A 19,819-nucleotide genomic window follows, 5' to 3' on the forward strand; every position below is an offset into this window, starting at 1 on the left:
ATAGCGTGTCAAATTCTTTTATTGTGCATTTGCCATTCTATAGGGATGGGATGTGATTCACAATAAGCTGAGTTCCTGATATAAAAATCTTTTATTTTAGATGCATATATATTTAAAAGCCAGATTCTGACCCTTTTACATTTAACAAATGTATTAAGTAATTTAAATATGACTTTAGAAACAATTTTGTAAAATGAATTCAAATTTACTATCAAAAGAATAGTAGATTTGCTTGCAGGGAAACGATAATTGTTGACAGCTGACTGAAGGCATCATGTTAAAAATAATTTTAGATATAGCACATTCAACCAATGTGCTTCCTGGTACCTTTCCTCTTTAATTTATGTAATAAATACGTCAACATCCATTAGCATTTAATAAGCTCTCATATGAGCTAAATGTTGCATTGGATTTCGCATTGGACAAATTAAATTGAAAAAGCCCACCCTGTCATCCATTCCCATCACCTCCACTACGGAAGCATTCTGTTAAATGTGGACAGTGAGGTAGCCCTAGGGCCAGTCTGCTTGTGTGAGAATTCTAGTAAGCTACGTAACTCTGTAGGCCTCAAGTTCTTTGTAACAAGAATTTAATTTTTTTTTTTTAGTTTAAATAAATGAATAAGATAATGTTTGGTTGTTAAGTCAACAGATATTTATTGGGTAACTACCACACCAGGCACTGTTCTGGGCACTGGGGATAGAGCAGTGAATAAAATAGGCAAAAATCCCTGCCCTCAGGGAGCTTACATTCCAGTAAAGAGCCAGATAGTGAATATTTTAGGCTCCAGTATGGATAGTGTTGGAGTGTGGTCGGAGTAGTCCTCGCTGAGAAAATAACACCTAATAAAGACCTGAAGGAGGTGAGAAGAAGGTCAGGGGGTATCTAGGGAAAGAACATTCCAGGACAGGGACTGCCAAGTGCAAAATCCCAGAGGCGATGGTGTACTTGTTCTTTTTGAGGAACAGCAGGTGGACACTTTGTCTGGAGCAGAATAAGTAGGAAATGAGATCAGAGAAGGAATGTGTGACCAGATGGCACAGGGCTCAAATGCCAATTTAAAGACTGGTTTTTACTCTGACTGAAATAGGAAGCCTTTGCTGTTTTAAGCACAGGAGTCACCTGCTCTGACACACTAATTTTAATGGACTTGTTCTGACTGCTGTGTTGAGACTAGATGGTTGGGGAAGCAGGGAGCCCAGTTTGGAGGCTGTTTGCAATAATCCAGGTGAGATATGATGGACCAGATGGTAAAGCTGTAGGTGGTGAAAAGTGGCAGGATTCTGATGTAGGTTTAAGATAACCCAACCGGAATTTTATCTTGGATTGGGTAGAGAATGTGAGAGAAAGAGAAGAGTCGATGATGACTGTGAGATTTTTTGCCTGAGCAATTGGATAGATGGAGACCACTAGAGATTGAGGGAGGGGAAGTAAGGAGAATCAGAGTCTCGGGTATGGTTATGTTAAATTTGAAATACCTATTAGGTATCTTAGTAGAGATGTCGAGAAGGCAGCTTCTATAAGAGTCTGGAGATCTAAGAAGGGTTTAAACTCAGCATGTAAATATAAGTGGTATTAAAATCGTGGTATTAAAATCATGGAACTGGTGAGATCACCAACGGATTGAGTATAGAAAGAAAGAGAAGGGGTCTAAGCATTGTGCCCTGGGGTGCTTCAAAGTTAGGAATCCAGGGAGATGAATAGATACCAGCAAAGGAGACGGAAAAGAGCAGCCAGTAAGCTAGGAGGGAAACCAGAAAGAGCAGAGTTGTGGAAGCAGTGGTAAAGCAGATACTGGAGGGGGACAAGCAGGTGCCTCACTTGCACCTGAGAGTGTGTGTAACCTGAAGTCTGAGAATTGCACCATGGCATTTACCGCACGGAGACTAGTAGCGCTGACAAGAGCAGTGTCAGTGAACTGGAAGGAAGGAGAGCCTTGCTGGAGTAACTTCAAGAGGAGTGTTTTATTTTATTTTGTTTTCAGAGAAGGAAAGAATTAAGATGATAACTGGAAGGGAAATGGAGCAAGAGAGGTTTTGGGGGTGTTTTGTTTTGTTTTAAGGTGGTAGAAAGAACAGCATTTTTGTGTGCTGGTAGAAAAGCTCCAGGGAAAAAGGAGAAATTGAAAGGGAGAAAAAAAAAAGAGAGAGAGAATTGCTGGAGCCGTTTCCCTGGGCAGGCGCAATAGGATGAGATCTGGTGCAGGAGTGTGGGTGGGTTGGGTTTATTCTACTCTATAAAATGCTTAACATGCTGCTTGGCACTTAGTAAAGGCTCAAAACTGACAGATATTAAGCCACCAACTGTCAGTTAAAAGCATTTGGCTAACATGATCTTACAGTTCCAGAGCAGCCACAACATTCAATAGATAAAAGAAAGTAAGTTGAATAGAATAGTGACAATGAAATGAAACATTTAGAAGCAACACTGAATGACATTGACTAGCATCTAGGATATTGGTCTAAAAGGTCAACAGAGATACCCGAAGGAAAGTGGGAAGGATGATGGGTTACTGTTTGCATTCCATTCATGAAGTGAATCAGCCAGACGCAGGATCCCACAAGGTACTTGACTCCTTGTAGGTGCTCTGGGTTAATTAATTAATTATCTTTGTCCTTTGTAAATTCAGCATGATGAAAAACAGCTTCTCTCTTGCCTCACAAATATTGCATGGTGTAGTGTTATTTCCATGCTATTTTCATGTTCTTCCATTGAATTTTATGCTGATTCATAAAGTCTAAGCTGTAGGGCAAGCTCTGGTGGGGACCAGACAGAGGAAGGTGGGTGGTAAATTGTGACTGCCATTTCCACTGGGAAGAAAATGGAGTTGGAGCAACTACAGTCTAAACTGTGTTCCTAATATGAACACAGCTCTCCATAAAAAATATCTCAGCAAACATGCAGCTTTATGAAACCATATTTTGTTATTTAATACTGGTACCTTGTTACTATTATAATAATTGTGCTTCACTAAGGGCAGGTAACAATTGCAATGATTCTTAATTCGTCACTTGTTTCGATATAAATTTGGAGATATGTTCTTTTGGAAAAAGACTTGAGCCCCCAGGTGTCATAAAATCATACTTAAGAATGTAGCAATTTGACAATACGTCATTACAGAAAAAGCAACTGTGGGAAAACATTAATAAAAATACTAAAACTTCTAATTTTACACGGGTGAACTCAAAATCAAATCACCAAAAGCATAAAAAATGCAGGAGAGCCCTAGAAACCCACTGTGGCGATCTATCTCACTTTCTCTCACAATCCTTCCAATCGGAGGATGACAATCACTAACATGATAGAACTATCAATTTAGCTTTCGCTTAACTCAAGCCACTCAGTCTATGATCCAGGATTATCTTTTACATTTCTTGCATGTTTCAAAATTATAAAGTTTCTTTCCTGAACTTTGCACAGTAATTTTAGTACAATGTGTACATTGTCCCTGAAGAGAAAACAGTAAACTGAAATATTTAAAGGAGCCTGTGGCCTGAACGTATAGAAGCTAGCATCTGACAATTATACCAATGCTTGTCACCTGTTGCTCGACCTAATAATTTGTTTATCTTAGAGTTAGACAAACTATGCCAAATCTGGCGTACCAAATATTTTTGGAAATAAAGTCTTACTGGAACACAGCCCCACTTGTTTGTTTACTGATTGTCTATAGCTGCTTCCGCAAGGCAAAGTTAAGTTGTTATGAGACCACATGGCCCACAAAGCCTAAAATATTTACTATCTGATCCTTTACAAGAAAAGTTTGCCCACATCTGATTTAACTAATGGCTGGTGTCCTCATTAAACAATGTCTGTTAGACCATATTTAGGTATCCAAATACTAACAGAAGGAGGAATCGGAGTGCAGAATCAAGTCATCACCTAAGAGGACCCAACCTCTATAAATACAGCATGTGCTGTCCTTGAGAGTGAGATTTTTTTACATTTTTCATTGATTTCCTAAATTTAGAATTTATTAAATGAATTTCTATTAGGTGACAGGCACCTACACGTCAAGTAGACTTCCTTTTTAGGTTGTCATGGGAAGAAAATTTTCCAAGAGTTTCTATCAAAATGCAAATGTTTAAAATTCATTTTTGCTCCTCTTATTCTATAACTTGTTTTCTACCCCACACATATTCACACAGCATCAAAACCTCCTAGCTCACTTTATCTTCTCATTAAAATAGGGCTTAGAAAAATATAAAAAGATTCTTAAAAGATTAGTTAGTCTTAAATTATTGTCATTTATTTTGAAATGTCAATGGACAGATTCTTTCCAATACCACATGTGTAAAAAGAACTATATTGGGTGCCAAGCTAGTGGCATACTGGTTAAGTTCGCTCTCTCTGCTTCAGCGGCCTGGGGTTCACTGGTTTGGATCCTGGGCACGGACCTATGCATCGCTCATCAAGCCATACTGAGGTGGCATCCCACGTAAAACAACTAGAAGGATGTACAACTATGACATACAACTATCTACTGGGGCTTTGGGGAGTAAAAATAAAAGGAAAAAAGTAGGAAGATTGGCAACAGATGTTAGCTCAAGGCCAATCTTCCTCAGAAAAAAAAAATAAAAAATTTAAAAAAAGAACTATATTGAACTGAATAATCCTCCAAATGGTGGTATTTTTTTCCACTGTTAGTTTTTAAAGTCCTAATTTTTGTCTGTCTTGAGCAAGAATCTAAACATTTTAATTTTTTCAACAGAGTACCATAGTAATTTTACAGCTGCTGTGCCTTAGACAACCTATGTTTAGGGAAGGAAAATTTCTAATTCAACTTACAATGATGTCAAGAAACAACACATATCTGCCAGCAAAGATAAGAAAACATTCAGGGAGTACACAGTGATAGCTCTACTTAAATAAATAAACTTTTGGTACTAGTGATTAGGTACACAGGATTATTATGTTTAATTGGCTAATGTGACAATTTGGAATTACTTCTAGTCCCATTTAATTGGATTTGGAATCTCTGGGGAAAAGAAATAGAGAGGCCTAGTAGAGAAACAGTCATAAAAGTAAACTGTTTTTCCAAAGGGTGCTAAGCAATAAATTAATATCCATTGCACAATAGTTTTTAATATCCCCTCAGATTAATAAGACTAATGCAGTGGTTCTACACACTAGATACTAAAACCAATTCAATTAAACACAAAGGTTGGGGGAGGGGAGTGTTTGTTGAATTGGAAATTTTTTATTTTCATTTTTAAGGAGGCTAATTTAATTAAAGGTGAATAATCTTTAACTCAGGTAAAGTCTGAGATATGCTTAAATACCAGTATAATAGTTAGCTACATCTGCTATGCTAGGTTTGAAGGTATTTTAGAGTCCGCAAAATACGCTACTCTATAAATGCTTTGAAGCTTAATAAGAAGCAACCAAAACAAAGCATTCTCCCATAGTCTTTAAATATTCTTATACTGTACAAACAGAAAAACCATCCGGAAGACAAATGGTTTGTTGCTTCTCTTACAGTTTTAGTTTAGCTACCAAAAAACAAAAAACCTGCTTCGTACATTCTAAAATGTGCCTTATGCTTTGCTTAATATTAGTCTAGTCAATACATTACAAAATCTTCTTCCCCAGTATTTATATATACTGGCTGTGATGGTTTTCCTTGTGTCCTATAAATTTGTTTTTTAAAAAACCTGTCTTTGTTCTTAGGAGCGCCATGATTGCTGACTACATGTTCTGGCTCTGTGGAAGAAGTGACCAGTGTATAAGCAAGCTCATCAAACTGTATTGGCAGGTAAAAATTGATGTCCCAGCTAGGGAGGAGGAGGCTGTCTCATTTTTAGAACAAAAATGAAGGATTGGTGCTTAAAAGACTGCTGAAAAAGGGAACTCTGGGCATATCAATTAGAAGCACACTACTCAGTAGTAATGTATTTATAATGAAGTAGATTTTCTGAAACTAATTTTAAGGGCAAAATTCAAGATTGTTAACCCTTGGCCCATACTTCAGTTTTACAACCCAATATAAATTTGAGACATCCCAGGAACTATTCTCCCAGGCATGCTGCTATAATGACATGATCTTTTAAAATATGAATATTGCATTTTCATAGATTCTTCTTGATCTATGACCTGTAAAAGCAGATGCTAGAAGTAATACCAATTACATAATAAAAGAAAATGCAAAGATCAGTTGTATTTGTTGGGTAACATTTAGTATTTGGAAACTTAACCAATAACAAACTGCAGATCTTCTTTCCTATTTATTATTCAAAATGGCGGCAAGAAGTCATACCAAAGGTCAATTACATGTCAAGAAGAGAGTCATAATTTCTTAGAGTTATAAGGAGAATTTAGAATTTACTAGTTCAATCTCCTTCACAATATACAAATCTGTTCTTGCCCTATCCTCCCTCCACAAATTATCAATGACTTTCTGCTGAGATATATCCAAAATGAAGAGTTCACTTATCCCCAAGAAACAACATCCAATTTGCTAATTATTAAACAGTTTTCTTCATTCAAAGTGAACTTCTACTCCCTTAAAACTTCCATCAAGTGGTTCTCAGTGGGGCAACATGGACCAAATGGAAACACATTTCCAAATGAAATTTTTTCAAATTTTGAAGATCAACTACAAAAGCCAACTCCCTCCTCCAAATCTTCTCCTCTCCAGACTGTGTGGGGCTTTTTGTTCCTGGTATTTCAAGATGGTTTAATTTAATTGAATATGAAATTTTTGAAACAACTAGAATAAGATCTGCTAAAATACTAATATGAAAGTGAGAAATAATCATCAGCAATGATGCTTCTTGATTTTCCCCACATTTTCACTGTTGTGTCTTGACTCCTAGTTTTCTAGGAGTATATCACATTTTATCTTCATTAAACAGTAAATTGTTAGGTTTACCATAGAAAATTCTCAGTGATTTATATGGTCTATCTAAATATTTGGAGCTCAATTTACATACTATAAAAAATAAGAATTTAAATTAGTCCTACTATACTTAAGACCTATAATTATTAAAAAAAAAAAAGTTGAGGGGCCCACCCGGTGGCACAGTGGTTAGGTGCGTGCGCGCTGTTTTGGTGGCCCCAGGTTTGCAGGTTCAGATCCCAGGCACGCACTTGACACACCACTTGTCAAGCCATGCTGTGGCGGCGTCCTATATAAAGTAGAGGAAGGTGGGCACAGATGATAGCCCAGGGCCAATCTTCCTCAGCAAAAACAGAGGAGGATTGACATCAGATGTTAGCTCAGGGCTGGTCTTCCCCTCACACACACACACAAAAGTTGACCTTCAGGTAGAAAAAATTTTAATCTCAAAGAAAATTATTGATTTCCTGATAAGTTTTAGATTTTCCTCATGGAATCTGGAACATGCAAAACAGTAGTAGTTGCCCATAGGCATGTAAGTAAATAGTTTTAAAGAATTGCTAGATGTGAAAAATAAGCAAATAATATGGGCTGTAGATATAGTAAAGGAAGAAGGCTTTTTATTAAAGGATTTCAGAGGCTTCTGGAGAGAGATGGGAAAGGAGCTGAATCTTGAGGATTAGATAATAATCAGCAGGCCTGGCATTTACTAGGTCCCAAATGAATGTTTGTTTTAATTTAGTCATTCATTAAACAAACATATATTGAGTACCTATTGTGTTTTCTACATTGAAACAGGAAAAAATAGATCCAATGTTGGTGCAACCCAAGATAGGTTAAAAGCTTGAAATTTTTGTAAATAAACTTTTTTTCTGTTTCTTTTAGCTTTCAAAGAGCACTAATATCCCTATTTTATTTACCTCAAACTAAGAAAATAACCTCCATTTACCAATACATGCACGTTTGCTGTTTAAAAAAGGAATAAAACAAATACTATTATTTTACTATTCTGTATTAATAAAAGATTTTTAAAAAACATATTTATTTTTGTCTTCTCTTTTTCTCCTTTAATTTGAAGCAAATTGGCATATTGGTAAAGAGCCCCTGTCTGGAAGTCAAGTCTGATTCAGTCCAAGTTCTAACAGTAAATAGTTATCTAACCTAAGGCAAGTTAGTGTCTAAAGGAGCATCAACTAGAAAATAAGAGATGACTAGCATAAGGTATTTGAGAAGGTCTGTTCTTAAAACCCATTTCAGCACAGAATCTCATATTTTTAGGCACATCCAAAAATATCACAAATGTTAAGAAAAAAAGAAGTAACATAATTATAAATTGCATCCTGCAGATAAATTCCATAAGATAAATCCCTCTAACTAGTCCCAACATCAGCACACCACACCATTGTCTCACCAGTTGTATAATTCCTTCTGCTAGCCAGCCTCTTCCTGATCTTAATTCAAACGTATACATCTTCCCCCCAAACTTTGTTTTGTCCTAAATCAAAAACGGGTTTTGGGGCATTGCCAGAGAGTGCCCAGTCCATGCCAACTTTAAACACAAGGATGTCCTACTACCCAAACCACCATGGCAATTACACTGTTGAATTTAAGAATGCCCCAAACATCACAGACCGGAAATTGTATCTGCATGTATGTTTGTAGACATCCATTAATGCTGAATAGACAGGGGCTATTTTCACTATCTTTGTAAGTGGAGAAGTTACTATACATCTTCCTTTCAACCACAAAAAATCACTACCACTCTGGTCAGTTATGCTTTTTAGAAGTCTTAAAGAGGAAATGGAAAATTTCAGAACGTACAAATTTGAGAACCGGTCTACACCTCCTCTCATAGATCGTTGACTTTAAGATGCAAAAGAACAGACCTCTGCCTTGATGAACTCAAGAACACCTTTCAATTGTATTAGGAATATTTTTCATATCGTCAACCCAGCAAGAAAAATATGGCATAAAGCTCTACACTATATGACAGCTCACACTGGGATACATCACTTCGAATAAAAGTGTTTGCACATATTATTCTATAATAGCACTTCTTCAGAGCTAGAGAGGGTTGGAAATAACTTGGTACAGCCATACTTGCATGCAGGCCTCTGCAACCTGATACCCATCTTCTGTTATCAGCCACCTTCCTCTTCTCAAACACCTCAAACACGAGACTTTATCACAATTCTGAACTAATTAGCAAAATGGAAAGTCCCTAGTCAGACTGACAATTAGCTATTTTGAAGCAGCAACCCTTATGTATTTATATATTTCTCCTAAGTAATAATATTATTCTCAGAAGAACTTTACAGTAAACTCTTGTCCACCGCCCAAGCCCCCTTAGATCCGGTGCTAGATTTAATAACATCAGGAAACAAACAAATAAGACTCCCTCTTCTTCCCCTCCGCTTTTCCCGCCTTCACTTTCAGCCGTGTTCTCAGCCACGTGGGTTGTCTTTGTGTGGCTTTATCTCCTGCAATGTGAGTAACAGAGCCAACTCTGGTCTACAGGGCTCAGCAAAGAGGAGTGAGAAAAGGCAATGACAGCTAATTTTGTTGCAAAACTCCCAAAAAAGGAGTGCAGAGGAACCCCGCTAAACAGGGCTAAGCTGCTGGATCCGCTCATTCTTCATCTTAGTTGTTCTTTTTTAATTTCTTTCTGTCTTTTTCTTTTTTGAGTCAAAAACCCCTCTAAGAACCTGATTCAATTTACAAGCATCCATCTAGAAACAATACTCATAAACACATACACAGAAAAAAGTGTGCTTTCTATTTTTCTCGTTGCGTTGGAAAATGATCTCCTCCACGTAGTCAGAATACCAAAGCAGCGTTTACAGAGAACTATGGCTTTCTCACTCTTGAATAAGTTGTGCAATTTTTCTGGAATGAGAAATTGAAATAGCATATTTGACATCACATCAATGTCAATGTTTCATTTTAATGGCACTAAGAGGTAAAACCCTGATTTACCAAGTCTCTAATAGCAAATGGAGTAGAGCTCCTGCAGCTCACAATATCTCCTATGGGTAGGCATGTGTCAAGAAATACCAAAATTCATATTACATCATTTCCCTTGTCCTCCAGTCAATGAGATTATCTTTGTTAAGTCTATATTATCAAGGCTATCTGTGTCAGTGTTTTGTTTCAATTTAAAACCATCTGAACAAAAAGTGACCTTGATAAAAGATAAGCCATTTGCTGAGTGTCTGTAGATTTTTGTCCCTAGAAACTCTCGAGACTTTGTCAGTCTCACTCCCAGTATTGGAAAATTCATATTGTTATTTGACTCTAACCACCTCATTTAGAGTGGCAGCTTGACTAAAGAAAGCTCATGGTTTATCAGCAGCATCTCTAATAGTAAATTCAGCATTTCAATGAAAAGATTTGCCTCATTTATGTGAATAAGATATCAGCCATTATAAAGCTAGTCCTGGAATGAACTTCTCACAATCAATTTGTTCTAAGAAGGGGTTTTCTTTTCTCTTAAAAAGTTTTAAATAATTAGCCAAACCAAATCACTTCTAAATCTCTTCTCTGGGTTGCCAACAAACTTATCTAATAGGAAAGAACTTCATGATACGCTCTTGTATCTTGACAAAGATCTACTGAAAAGGCACTGATTTGAGTTCTTGGCTCTGAGGAAGTTGAAGACTTTCACAGCAGTGAAAGACCTCTTTTGGGATTGTTGGAAGGGCTGTTGACACCAACACAGGCCCATGTAGAAAGCCTGACGTGCAGAGCATCGTTCCTCAGTGAAGCAGCAAAGGCTGAGGCAGCGCCAACTTCACGGGTCCTCCATCTGTGCAGAGAATACCAAGACTTCCCTTCCAATTCAAGTTGTATTTGGCATTGAAATGTTCACCATCTTAAAGATATCAATGGCTTAAATGGTTTCCAAAGACAGAGCACCAAAAAGAAATATTTCTTTGGTGTAATTAGTCTACTCTCAAAGGACAAAATCGGGGGCTGGCTGCCCTGAGAGACAAAAGATTTTCCCCAGCCACATGCTTGAGGAAGACGGTGCAGTCTGTGGCCCCTAAAGCCCCTCCATGGTTTTCAGGGGTTCACAGGTCACAGGCTAAGATCCTTGCACTATACCTCCTCTTTGCAACAGCTCTTCTTCTCTTTGGTGTTGGGCCTAGAGGGAGACACTTACTGCTCCCAGTACTCGAAGCAAAAAATCGCACCCAGAATGTTGGTGTCGTGTATGCCTCCTTAAACTGCATTAGTCATTCAGGCTTGAAACGTTCCCAATCCAGAGTCTCCAGGCTCCTCTTAAATTAGTGGATACCTTCCTTCTTTACTTCCAATTGTCTTTGTCATTCATAATCATTCATCAAATATTTATTAGGCACTTATTAGTGACTATGTGTCAGGCACTGTGCTGTGTGTTGGAAATACAGCAGTGAACAAAATAGACACCACCCTGTCTTCAAGGAGCATGTATTCTAGCACAAAATATTTACCAAGAAAAACAACTGGTACTTAAATTAGATACCACTTCTTATTAATCTGTTTTTCTTCCATGGTACTATCAAAGTGAATTGCAAAACAGCTCAATACATAGTTGTTAAATTAATCAATCAACCAAATTAAATATTGGTTTGACATGAAGCTCAAATCAATAATGCTGAGAATATTTTGGAATCATGTTTTGGTTTGTGATTAAAAAATTCAATGTTCATATGAATTCAATAAGTGTTTCTGTGTGTGTGTGTTTTAAGTTCATGATTGTGGACAACTTTTCTGCTTTAGTTGAATTTTGGATTCATCAGAATATTTGAAGGAGGTTGCAGGTTTCCAAGAGTCTTTTGTCTCATTGGTTTCTGTGCTCACGAATGTCTCCATGCAAATCCTAAGGTCTTAGCTATTAGCTTCTTCTTTCAAACATGGCAATCAAGGGAGCAGCAAACTAATGGATTTCTCTGCACTAACCAGAGAATGATATAGGGTAACAACACTGAACGTAAATCAATCCCTTATCCTAATAACGAAGACTAACTTTTTCACTCCAATTCTTTCTTTTTCTTCTGGATATTGCAAAATCATCCCAATATTAGTCATTTACATGGTAAAAATTTTTGATATTTCCACCTCAAAATAAAAATAAAATCTTTAATGTGAAATAACAGGCAAAGTAAGGTCAAGGAACCAGAATTTTTTTGTTATCTTTAACAAAACACCTACATATTCTGGAGAAGAAAAATGTGTTCTCTCTAAAGATTTGCTTCCATGTGAAAAATTTTTTCACAGAAAGGAACAAAATTAAAATGCCATATGAGCATTTTTCTTAATGGCCTATATTTATAATCTATTTATTTATTTATTTGGCCCTGTCAGGCAGAAAGTTTATAAAATATTTGGACAAGGAGTGTCTGAAAGCAGCCCAGGCCTTATAGTATTTAGAGTAGATATAATTTGAGAAGCACCAAAGCCACTCTCCTAAAAATATCTTTCCTATAAATTTCCATACTTAAATTGGTATCATTTGGCATTGAGTCTCTAGTCATCTCCAGGTCATATGCAAAAGGAAATGTTTAACTGGAAATGTTTAACTCATTACTGAATGACCCCTGAACATAATTGTGAGAATTAGTTTATATGAGACTTCTTAGTCTCTTTGGAAACATGAAAACAGAAGCCTGAAGGAACAAGATGGAAGGAAAGATAAGCTCTGATGAGGAAAGGCAACAGAATGTTCTGGAATATAGGGAATGTAGGCTGAGCAGAAGGATATGAAGGCAATCGATATCTGAGCTTAACTCTGTGAAGGAGAGGAAGCAAAAGAAAACAGGCAATATATAGCAGTAGGAAGAAGTCAGGCCTGAGATTCCCAAGATGTAACTTCTAGTTCCAAAGCCAGAATTCAATTTTAGATCAGTCATTTCATGTCTATATTAGTCAGCTACTGCTGCAATAATGCTGTGTAACCAATCACTCTAAACCTCAGTGGCTTATATTAATAAGCAGTTTGGCTCGGATTTGACTGATCTAGACTGGTCTTGGCTGGGCTTGGCTAGGCTTAGCTCCAAGCTGCAGAGAGGCCCAAGCCTAATCCACATGTCTCTCAGCCTCCTTTGACCAATGGCTATCTGATATCTGCTTTTCTTATGGCAAAATGCAGGATTCTAAGAAAGAAAGCAAAACCATATAAGCACATTTCAAGCCTCTGCTCATACCATGCTTGCTAAAATCCCGTTAGCCAAAGCAAGCCATGTGGTCAAGCCCAAGGACACGGGATAGATTTTTCTGCTCACCACAAAGTCATAACAAAGGTATGGATATGATATTGCTACAGGGAAGGGGAAAACTGAGACCAGCAACTCAATCTACTACAACTGCTCCAGACTTCAGTTTCTGCTGCTGTATGATGAGAAAGTTGGCCTAGGTCAGTGGTGCTCAAACGCTGGTCTAGTGACCAACTGCATCAGAATCACTTAGGAAAACATTTAAAATATTAGATTCCCAGAGTTGGATGAGGTCCTTAAAACTGTATTTGTCTACTGGCCCCCACCTAGGTGATTCTGATGCACAAGCCTAGGCTAGATGGTCTCTAAGACCACTTACAATTTTTTAAGTTAATGACCAACTTAGCCTACCATAGAGTTTATCTAGGGCTTCCCTAGGTGCAAAGGTAGAGCGTTAGATGACCTGTGCAGGTGATGCTGCCTGACAGTGCAATGGATGTAAATCCATAAGCCCCAGATTCTCCCCTCAGTCTTCCCACTATGTAGATGCCTCCAGTAAGTGAGGCAACGTGTGCTCCCCATTTTTAAAGGTTAACAACTGCTCTCCCCTTATCACCATGATGCAAGTCGATTTTCCTGCCCACCTCCCATCCCCGAAGCAAACTCCTTGGCTACTTCAGGATCCTTTCCTGCATTCAGAGTTACATCTAGACAACAATGGGCATTGCAATATTTTTTAGTCACTTGCCTACAAAGATATTTGCCCAATAAGCTATGCAATATTAAAATTCTTGTTTTATGAAATCTCATATTTTTCAGTTAGAAGACAGGCTAGAGAGGAAGAGTCCAAATTGAGAGGAGAAGTAAAAGAGAGCTTCCTTTCCTGGGTCTTAGAAAAAGATATATGTAGAAATGAATTTCTCATCTAATTATTCATTCCTGTTTATATATTCTTTAATGATATGTTTCCATGGTTACCAGCGTTGTTAAATGCTGCCTGTGTTTCATTTTGCTTTGATGCTATTTGAGGTAGCATGCCAGTAGGAGAGGTTCACTTTTAAATGAAAGATGTAATTGAGGCATATATTTGATCCAAGGTTGAGTGTTCCTGTGAAGGAGATAGTGACCGTGCCATTATTTTCTGTTTGTATAGTTTTGTGTAGCTTTTCTATTGATGTTCTGTGAGTGTCCCAGGCATTAGGAAGGAAGAGAGAAAGGAAGGAGGGAGGGATGGAGGAAGGAACATAAACTACACACATATTAGATTCATGTGTACATTTCAGTACTGTTATACATATTTAGTGACATTGATTTGGCCAGACTGTCAAGTCGGTGAGGTTGCTTTTTACCTGCCCCATCCCTCCCTTCTCCCCTCACTGTCCCTCCTCCTCAACCCCCACGTACCTGCCAAGAGCCAAAGCCTTCTTTCAAAAATGAATTGAACATTCCATTACTTCACCTCAATGTCAATTTTAGTCAGAGTTCCAGCTTTTTTGGAGGTTGTCTGCTTTTGAAGGCCTAATTCTCAGGGAGAAATAAACGGCTTTGTCTCCTGCTAAAACAATGTCAGGCATCCAGATCATGTAAAAATTTGGAGACAGTGACTCAGAATGTGCCCTGCAGGGGGCAGCATACTTCATTTGTACATCAGCCCTCTACCTGCAAATTCATAGTGGAAGCTCGTCAGAAAATAGTGGCATCATGTCAAACAAAAAACTTAATTCTCAGACACTCCTAAGAAATATTTACTTAGTATTCTTCTTCAAAAATGTTTATATATATATATATATACATTTTAGATAGATAGATAGATATAATTTTTTTTAATGGTGCTGGTTTGGTTTTGCAGTAATATCAGTAGGTGCTAGAGGAAGCACACACCATTTAAATAGAGCCAGCTTTTCCTTTTCTTTTTTTTCCTCCTAAAAATCTTTCTGGGTTTCTGAAGGTTCTTAAAGGAGAAAAAAACAGTAACCTCTAAATTTCTTTTCATTTTCTCTCATTTAAGAATGATATAGTTTTCAGAGATTTAAGGCAATTTGGGCCTTCTTTTACTTGAACAAATTTAGGTATAGCTATTGGATTCCCAGGAGTCCTGTGGCCGTTCTGCTAGGTTGCCATGAGGTTATTTTGTTTACATAGAGGCTTTGCCTTCCAGCTTAGATTTGCGAACATGTTGATTCCTTCTTTGTTTTTGTTTGCATGTAAAAATCAAAAATTGTTATGAGCAAAACCAAATTTAGAGGGTTTTACGCTTATCTTTTATATTTCCCGTAGAGTTTTATGGGTTATTGGTTTACAAGCTTGCGGAGAGATTGAGGTCACTTTTTTAGCAGTTGGAGATGTGGAATAACTATTCCATGAAATCATGAAATTTTTTAAGCTATGTTCACCCAGGTATAAGACAATCTATAAAGCTCAAAGCTTTTAATGTTTTTATTTATATGCAGCCATCCTTTTGATGGTATTGCACACCAATTAAAAATAAATTCTCCTCTTTTCTTGAATTCATATGTCTGCATTTTCCTCACTAATTTTTGAAGACTGCCTACTCTACCTGTACTGTAGTTCCTGGTTGAATCATTTTCTTTTTCATAAACTTCCGTCTTCCAAATAATGAGAACTTTGCATTTTAAATGTCAACCTTTAACATGTGGCACAATTGACTTTTTCTCAGGATCATAAAGTAACTGTTAAGCTAACCTATTTTTATCCAAGAAAGCATAGGTGCTATTTTATATAGTGCAGTCTAAACCAGGAGTCAACAACCCATGAGGGACAGTAACCTCCAGAAAACCTTGGGAGGATATTTCAAGCCTAAACCTACAGGGATGGAAAACATCATAATTAGCATGGAAAGTCTTCATTGTATTCATTCTTCATCAGGCAAGGGTTGGTCTGCTTTAACATTCATATATAAGACACAAATCAGAGATAAAACTGGAAGTATAGTGGCAGGTCTCTTGAAGATAGCTCGTTATTTTATTTTATTTTTTTAATTTTTATTTATTTATTTTTCCCCCAAAGCCCCAGTAGATAGCTGTGTGTCATAGCTGCACATCTTTCTAGTTGCTGCATGTGGGACGCGGCCTCAGCCTGGCGGGAGAAGCAGTGTGTCAGTGCGCGCCCGGATCTGAACCTGGGCCGCCAGTAGCGGAGCGTGCGCACTTAACCGCTAAGCCACAGGGCCGGCCCTAGCTCGTTATTTTATTTCATTTACTATCACTTGAAGTTGTAGTTTGTTGTTGTTTTCACAGATATATATACTTTGACAAGTCTGTCACATTTCTCACAGATGCAGTTATCCCCCTTCTGAGACATCTTTATGATGCGAAGTCACATATAGGAGCACACCTGCCCCATAAGATCATCCTCCTGCAATCTGTTACTTTCTAAAATACAAAGTCTCCTAGGAGGAGCCATAGCCTGGAAGAGATTAATTACAGGCAAATGAGAGAAATAAGAAAGAAAAAGAGAAGGTGTCTGGTTGCCAGGAAAGCTGAAACTTGAAGGAGAAAAGAAATTATGGGGAGGTAGGAGTACACCAAATACCAACTTTGAGTAATAGACTCTAGCACTTTTCCACATGGCACAGTTGTCCCTTTTACTGGATTCCAGATAGACCATCATCCCTCCTTGGTCTGTGCACCACCAGGGCCATGGAGCTACTAGCTTCCAAGAGGAACAGTTCTGTCATTGGAAGGCTCTATTAGAATTTTTTTTCCTTCTGCTAGATTCCACTTCTGCCCTCTGAAGCTTTATTGAGTAGCCCTTCTTATATCTGGACTCCTCTGTTATTGCCGAACGGGACTATAGACCTCGTTTATGAGTCCATGTAGCATAAACGGCTCAGAGCACGAGGCTCTGAGAGAGAAATGACTTGAATCCCAGCTCTGTCACAAAGTAGCCACGTGAACTACTGCATATTGCATATATAAAAACTGAGTTTTCCTCATCTATAAAATGGAATAATATTGCCTGTTTCCCAGTGTTTTCTTAACAAATACACAGAATAATTTATCTACAGCACTTAGCCAATGCACAGTGAACACTCATTTGATTAATAAATGAGTTTTGCAGATTTATCAATGAATTGAATGAAGTCTACATAGGCGGAGTATAAGAGTAGGTTGCTCTCTATGACAGAAAGTTAGTCCCTGCAACCCACGTCTTGTTTCCAAATTAAACATCCTTGGATTCTATCAACTTCTTTTCCAATACACACTTTTTCAAGGGCATCCTTGACTTTTCCACTCAGAGTCATCTTGCATAGTAGCCCAGGAGGTAAAACAAATGCATGGTGGAAAAAGCAGTACAAGTCTAGGTTATACAAGTCTAGGAACCAGATCACCAGGTTTTTGTCCCAACCCTGGCATTTGTAAGCTGTGTGCACCAACAAGCCATACCCAAATCTAAAACCACCAGTCAAGAAATACAATCAGGAAACAACACACAGTTAGGGAAAGGAATACCTACCTTCACATAACTAAATGAAGTCTAGAGATGAAGGGTACAATGACAAAAAAGAGGCCCAAAGTCTGTTGACATTTACCACTGAATGCAGAGGCTAACGCTCATTAGTAACACCCAGTTGTGCTTATGAAATAATTGTGGGTAATGCAGCTATTTATTTCTGTAATGCCTTTTGGTGATTCATTTTAAGTCACAAGAATAAAAGCTCTGTGGCATCCTAAAGAGTCTGGAGGCTGCTGAAACCCACACTTGTAACTCTGAGTTTCTATCAGCTGGTGTTTCTCTAATGTGCAAGCAGAGAAGTACTCAGGGTCTTTAGAACAAGAATGTACTTAAATTCTATTTATAAATTATATGTGCTTTGCCATTAAATAAGTTAGACCAACCCACACACATTATTATTTAAGTTCCCCTATCAAGAAGGCTTTCATTTAATTTTTGTAAATGTTTCTGAGACAGGCATGCTAATTGATAGCATATCCTAAATCTAATGAGTGTCTGGTGGACAAAATAGTCTTATTGTGGCCAGTGGGTGTGAAGGATGACTATTCTGTTTTGTGTTAGGATTATTGCTATGAAGAAGATCTTGACCTGGTTGAGGTTTGATGTGGTCCATTTGTTTCTCTGTTAGTGTTAGAGTCAAATTCTTGCTGTCTTTGAAGACAAGAATAAGATAGTCATGGATAAAGGAAAAAGGAAAGTAACACTTGATCCTATACTTCTAGGAATTTACAATCTAATTAGAAGCATGAACAGTCACTCAGTGTTAAGAGAAAGCATTGGTTTAGGAGACTTGGGTTCTTGTCTGCTTCCATCTCTATTTTTGTGACCTCAGGTAGGTCACCAGAACTCAACAAGCCTCAGTTTCCTTGATTATAAAGTTGAGTGATTTTAAAATAATATCTCAGAGCCCTTTCATCTCTTTAGCTCTATGCTGAAGGGACATGAAATAAAATTTTTCTAGCAAATATAAATGATTAAAAATTAATACAGGATAAATTTTAGACATTAAATGCTGAAGTTATTCAGCTAATGGGAGCATCATATATAATCAAAACCTTAATTCTACCCCTAACCAGACTGGATAGTGGACAGCAGTGAACACACACATACACACAACATATAGATATACATACATACATATATATATGTATATGTTCTAAAATTCCATAGCACTCATGTACACTGCAAAACTAAAGTAAATTAAATACTTTAGAATTTAAAATTATATTTATTATGACTGTTTTTAAACAGATAAATTCCAAAATAGAGAATTCAAAACAACTATATAAAAATTTGCTTACCTTGGTACAAGTAACCTGTTCATACAATCTTTGGTCATTTTCAGACAATGCAAATAAAAATTTAAGTATCTTGATTTAAACTGCATGAATATATTTATAACTCTCACATCACTGGACTGATAAATGTAATGGCAAAGCTGCCATATATTCCCTTATATTAGAAAAATACAGAACTTACAGTGAAGGTTGTTTAATAAGAAACTGCTATAAATCCAAGGTAATATTTCAGCATTAAAATGTTGATCGTCAAGGCAGGGGCAAACAATCAATTATTACATATTTTATTCTGACTTACCATTATATTAACAAAATCATCATAAAAATGTCAATCCTGGCTATTGTGTAAATGAAACAATGAATACGTTTATTCAAGGGGAGTCTCAAGGTAAGATATTCTGCTCTTTAGGAAAATCTGCTCTTTAGTTTAATTCTAAATTTCAAGAAAATTGAAATCTTTTAAATTAAATCTAAATATATATTTAAAGGGATTAAATTTGAAAAATACTTCTCAGATAATTTTATTTTTCCATTTTCTAGAAAATTCTAGTCATCATTCAAAATTCCATCATTATTAATGTAGTAACAAAGAGCCATTTTAGCCACTAAAAATTAAAGGTTTCCATCTCAATCATTTATAGCACTGCTTCCTTTAAATCTAATAGTGTTAACCCTGAAAATAAAACATACAATCATGGGGCCAGCCCCGTGGCCTAGTGGTTAAGTTCAGTGCACTCTGCTTTGGCGGCCGGGCTTCAGTTCCCTACACCACTCATTGGCGATCATGCTGTGGTGGCGACCCACGTAGGATGTAGAGGAAGATTGGCACAGATATTAGCTCAGTGCGAATCTTCCTCAGGAAAAAATAAAAATCATAATATTCATTCACTAGTAGTACCTTCTTAGATGGACTTTGTGAGGATTAAAGGAAATAGGATATATAAAAGCATTTATCACACTGCTAAATGAAAAGTTATTTTCTCTCAAAATATTATGGTTTTTTTCTTTACTTT

At 37.2% G+C, this 19,819-nt stretch overlaps 1 protein-coding gene across 1 annotated transcript in view; it reads left to right on the plus strand.

Moving 5' to 3' along the window:
- Nucleotides 1-19,819, plus strand: part of SPATA16 (spermatogenesis associated 16) — a 220,021-nt gene that overhangs the window by 124,955 nt on the left and 75,247 nt on the right. The window contains exon 4 of the mRNA XM_014783174.2: nucleotides 5,671-5,755. Coding sequence (XP_014638660.1) covers nucleotides 5,671-5,755 — 85 coding nt within the window. The remainder of the gene's footprint in view (nucleotides 1-5,670; nucleotides 5,756-19,819) is intronic.

The sequence above is a fragment of the Ceratotherium simum genome, chromosome 15, assembly GCF_057802395.1.
Source record: "Ceratotherium simum simum isolate JZ-2026a chromosome 15, ASM5780239v1, whole genome shotgun sequence".
Taxonomy (NCBI): domain Eukaryota; kingdom Metazoa; phylum Chordata; class Mammalia; order Perissodactyla; family Rhinocerotidae; genus Ceratotherium; species Ceratotherium simum.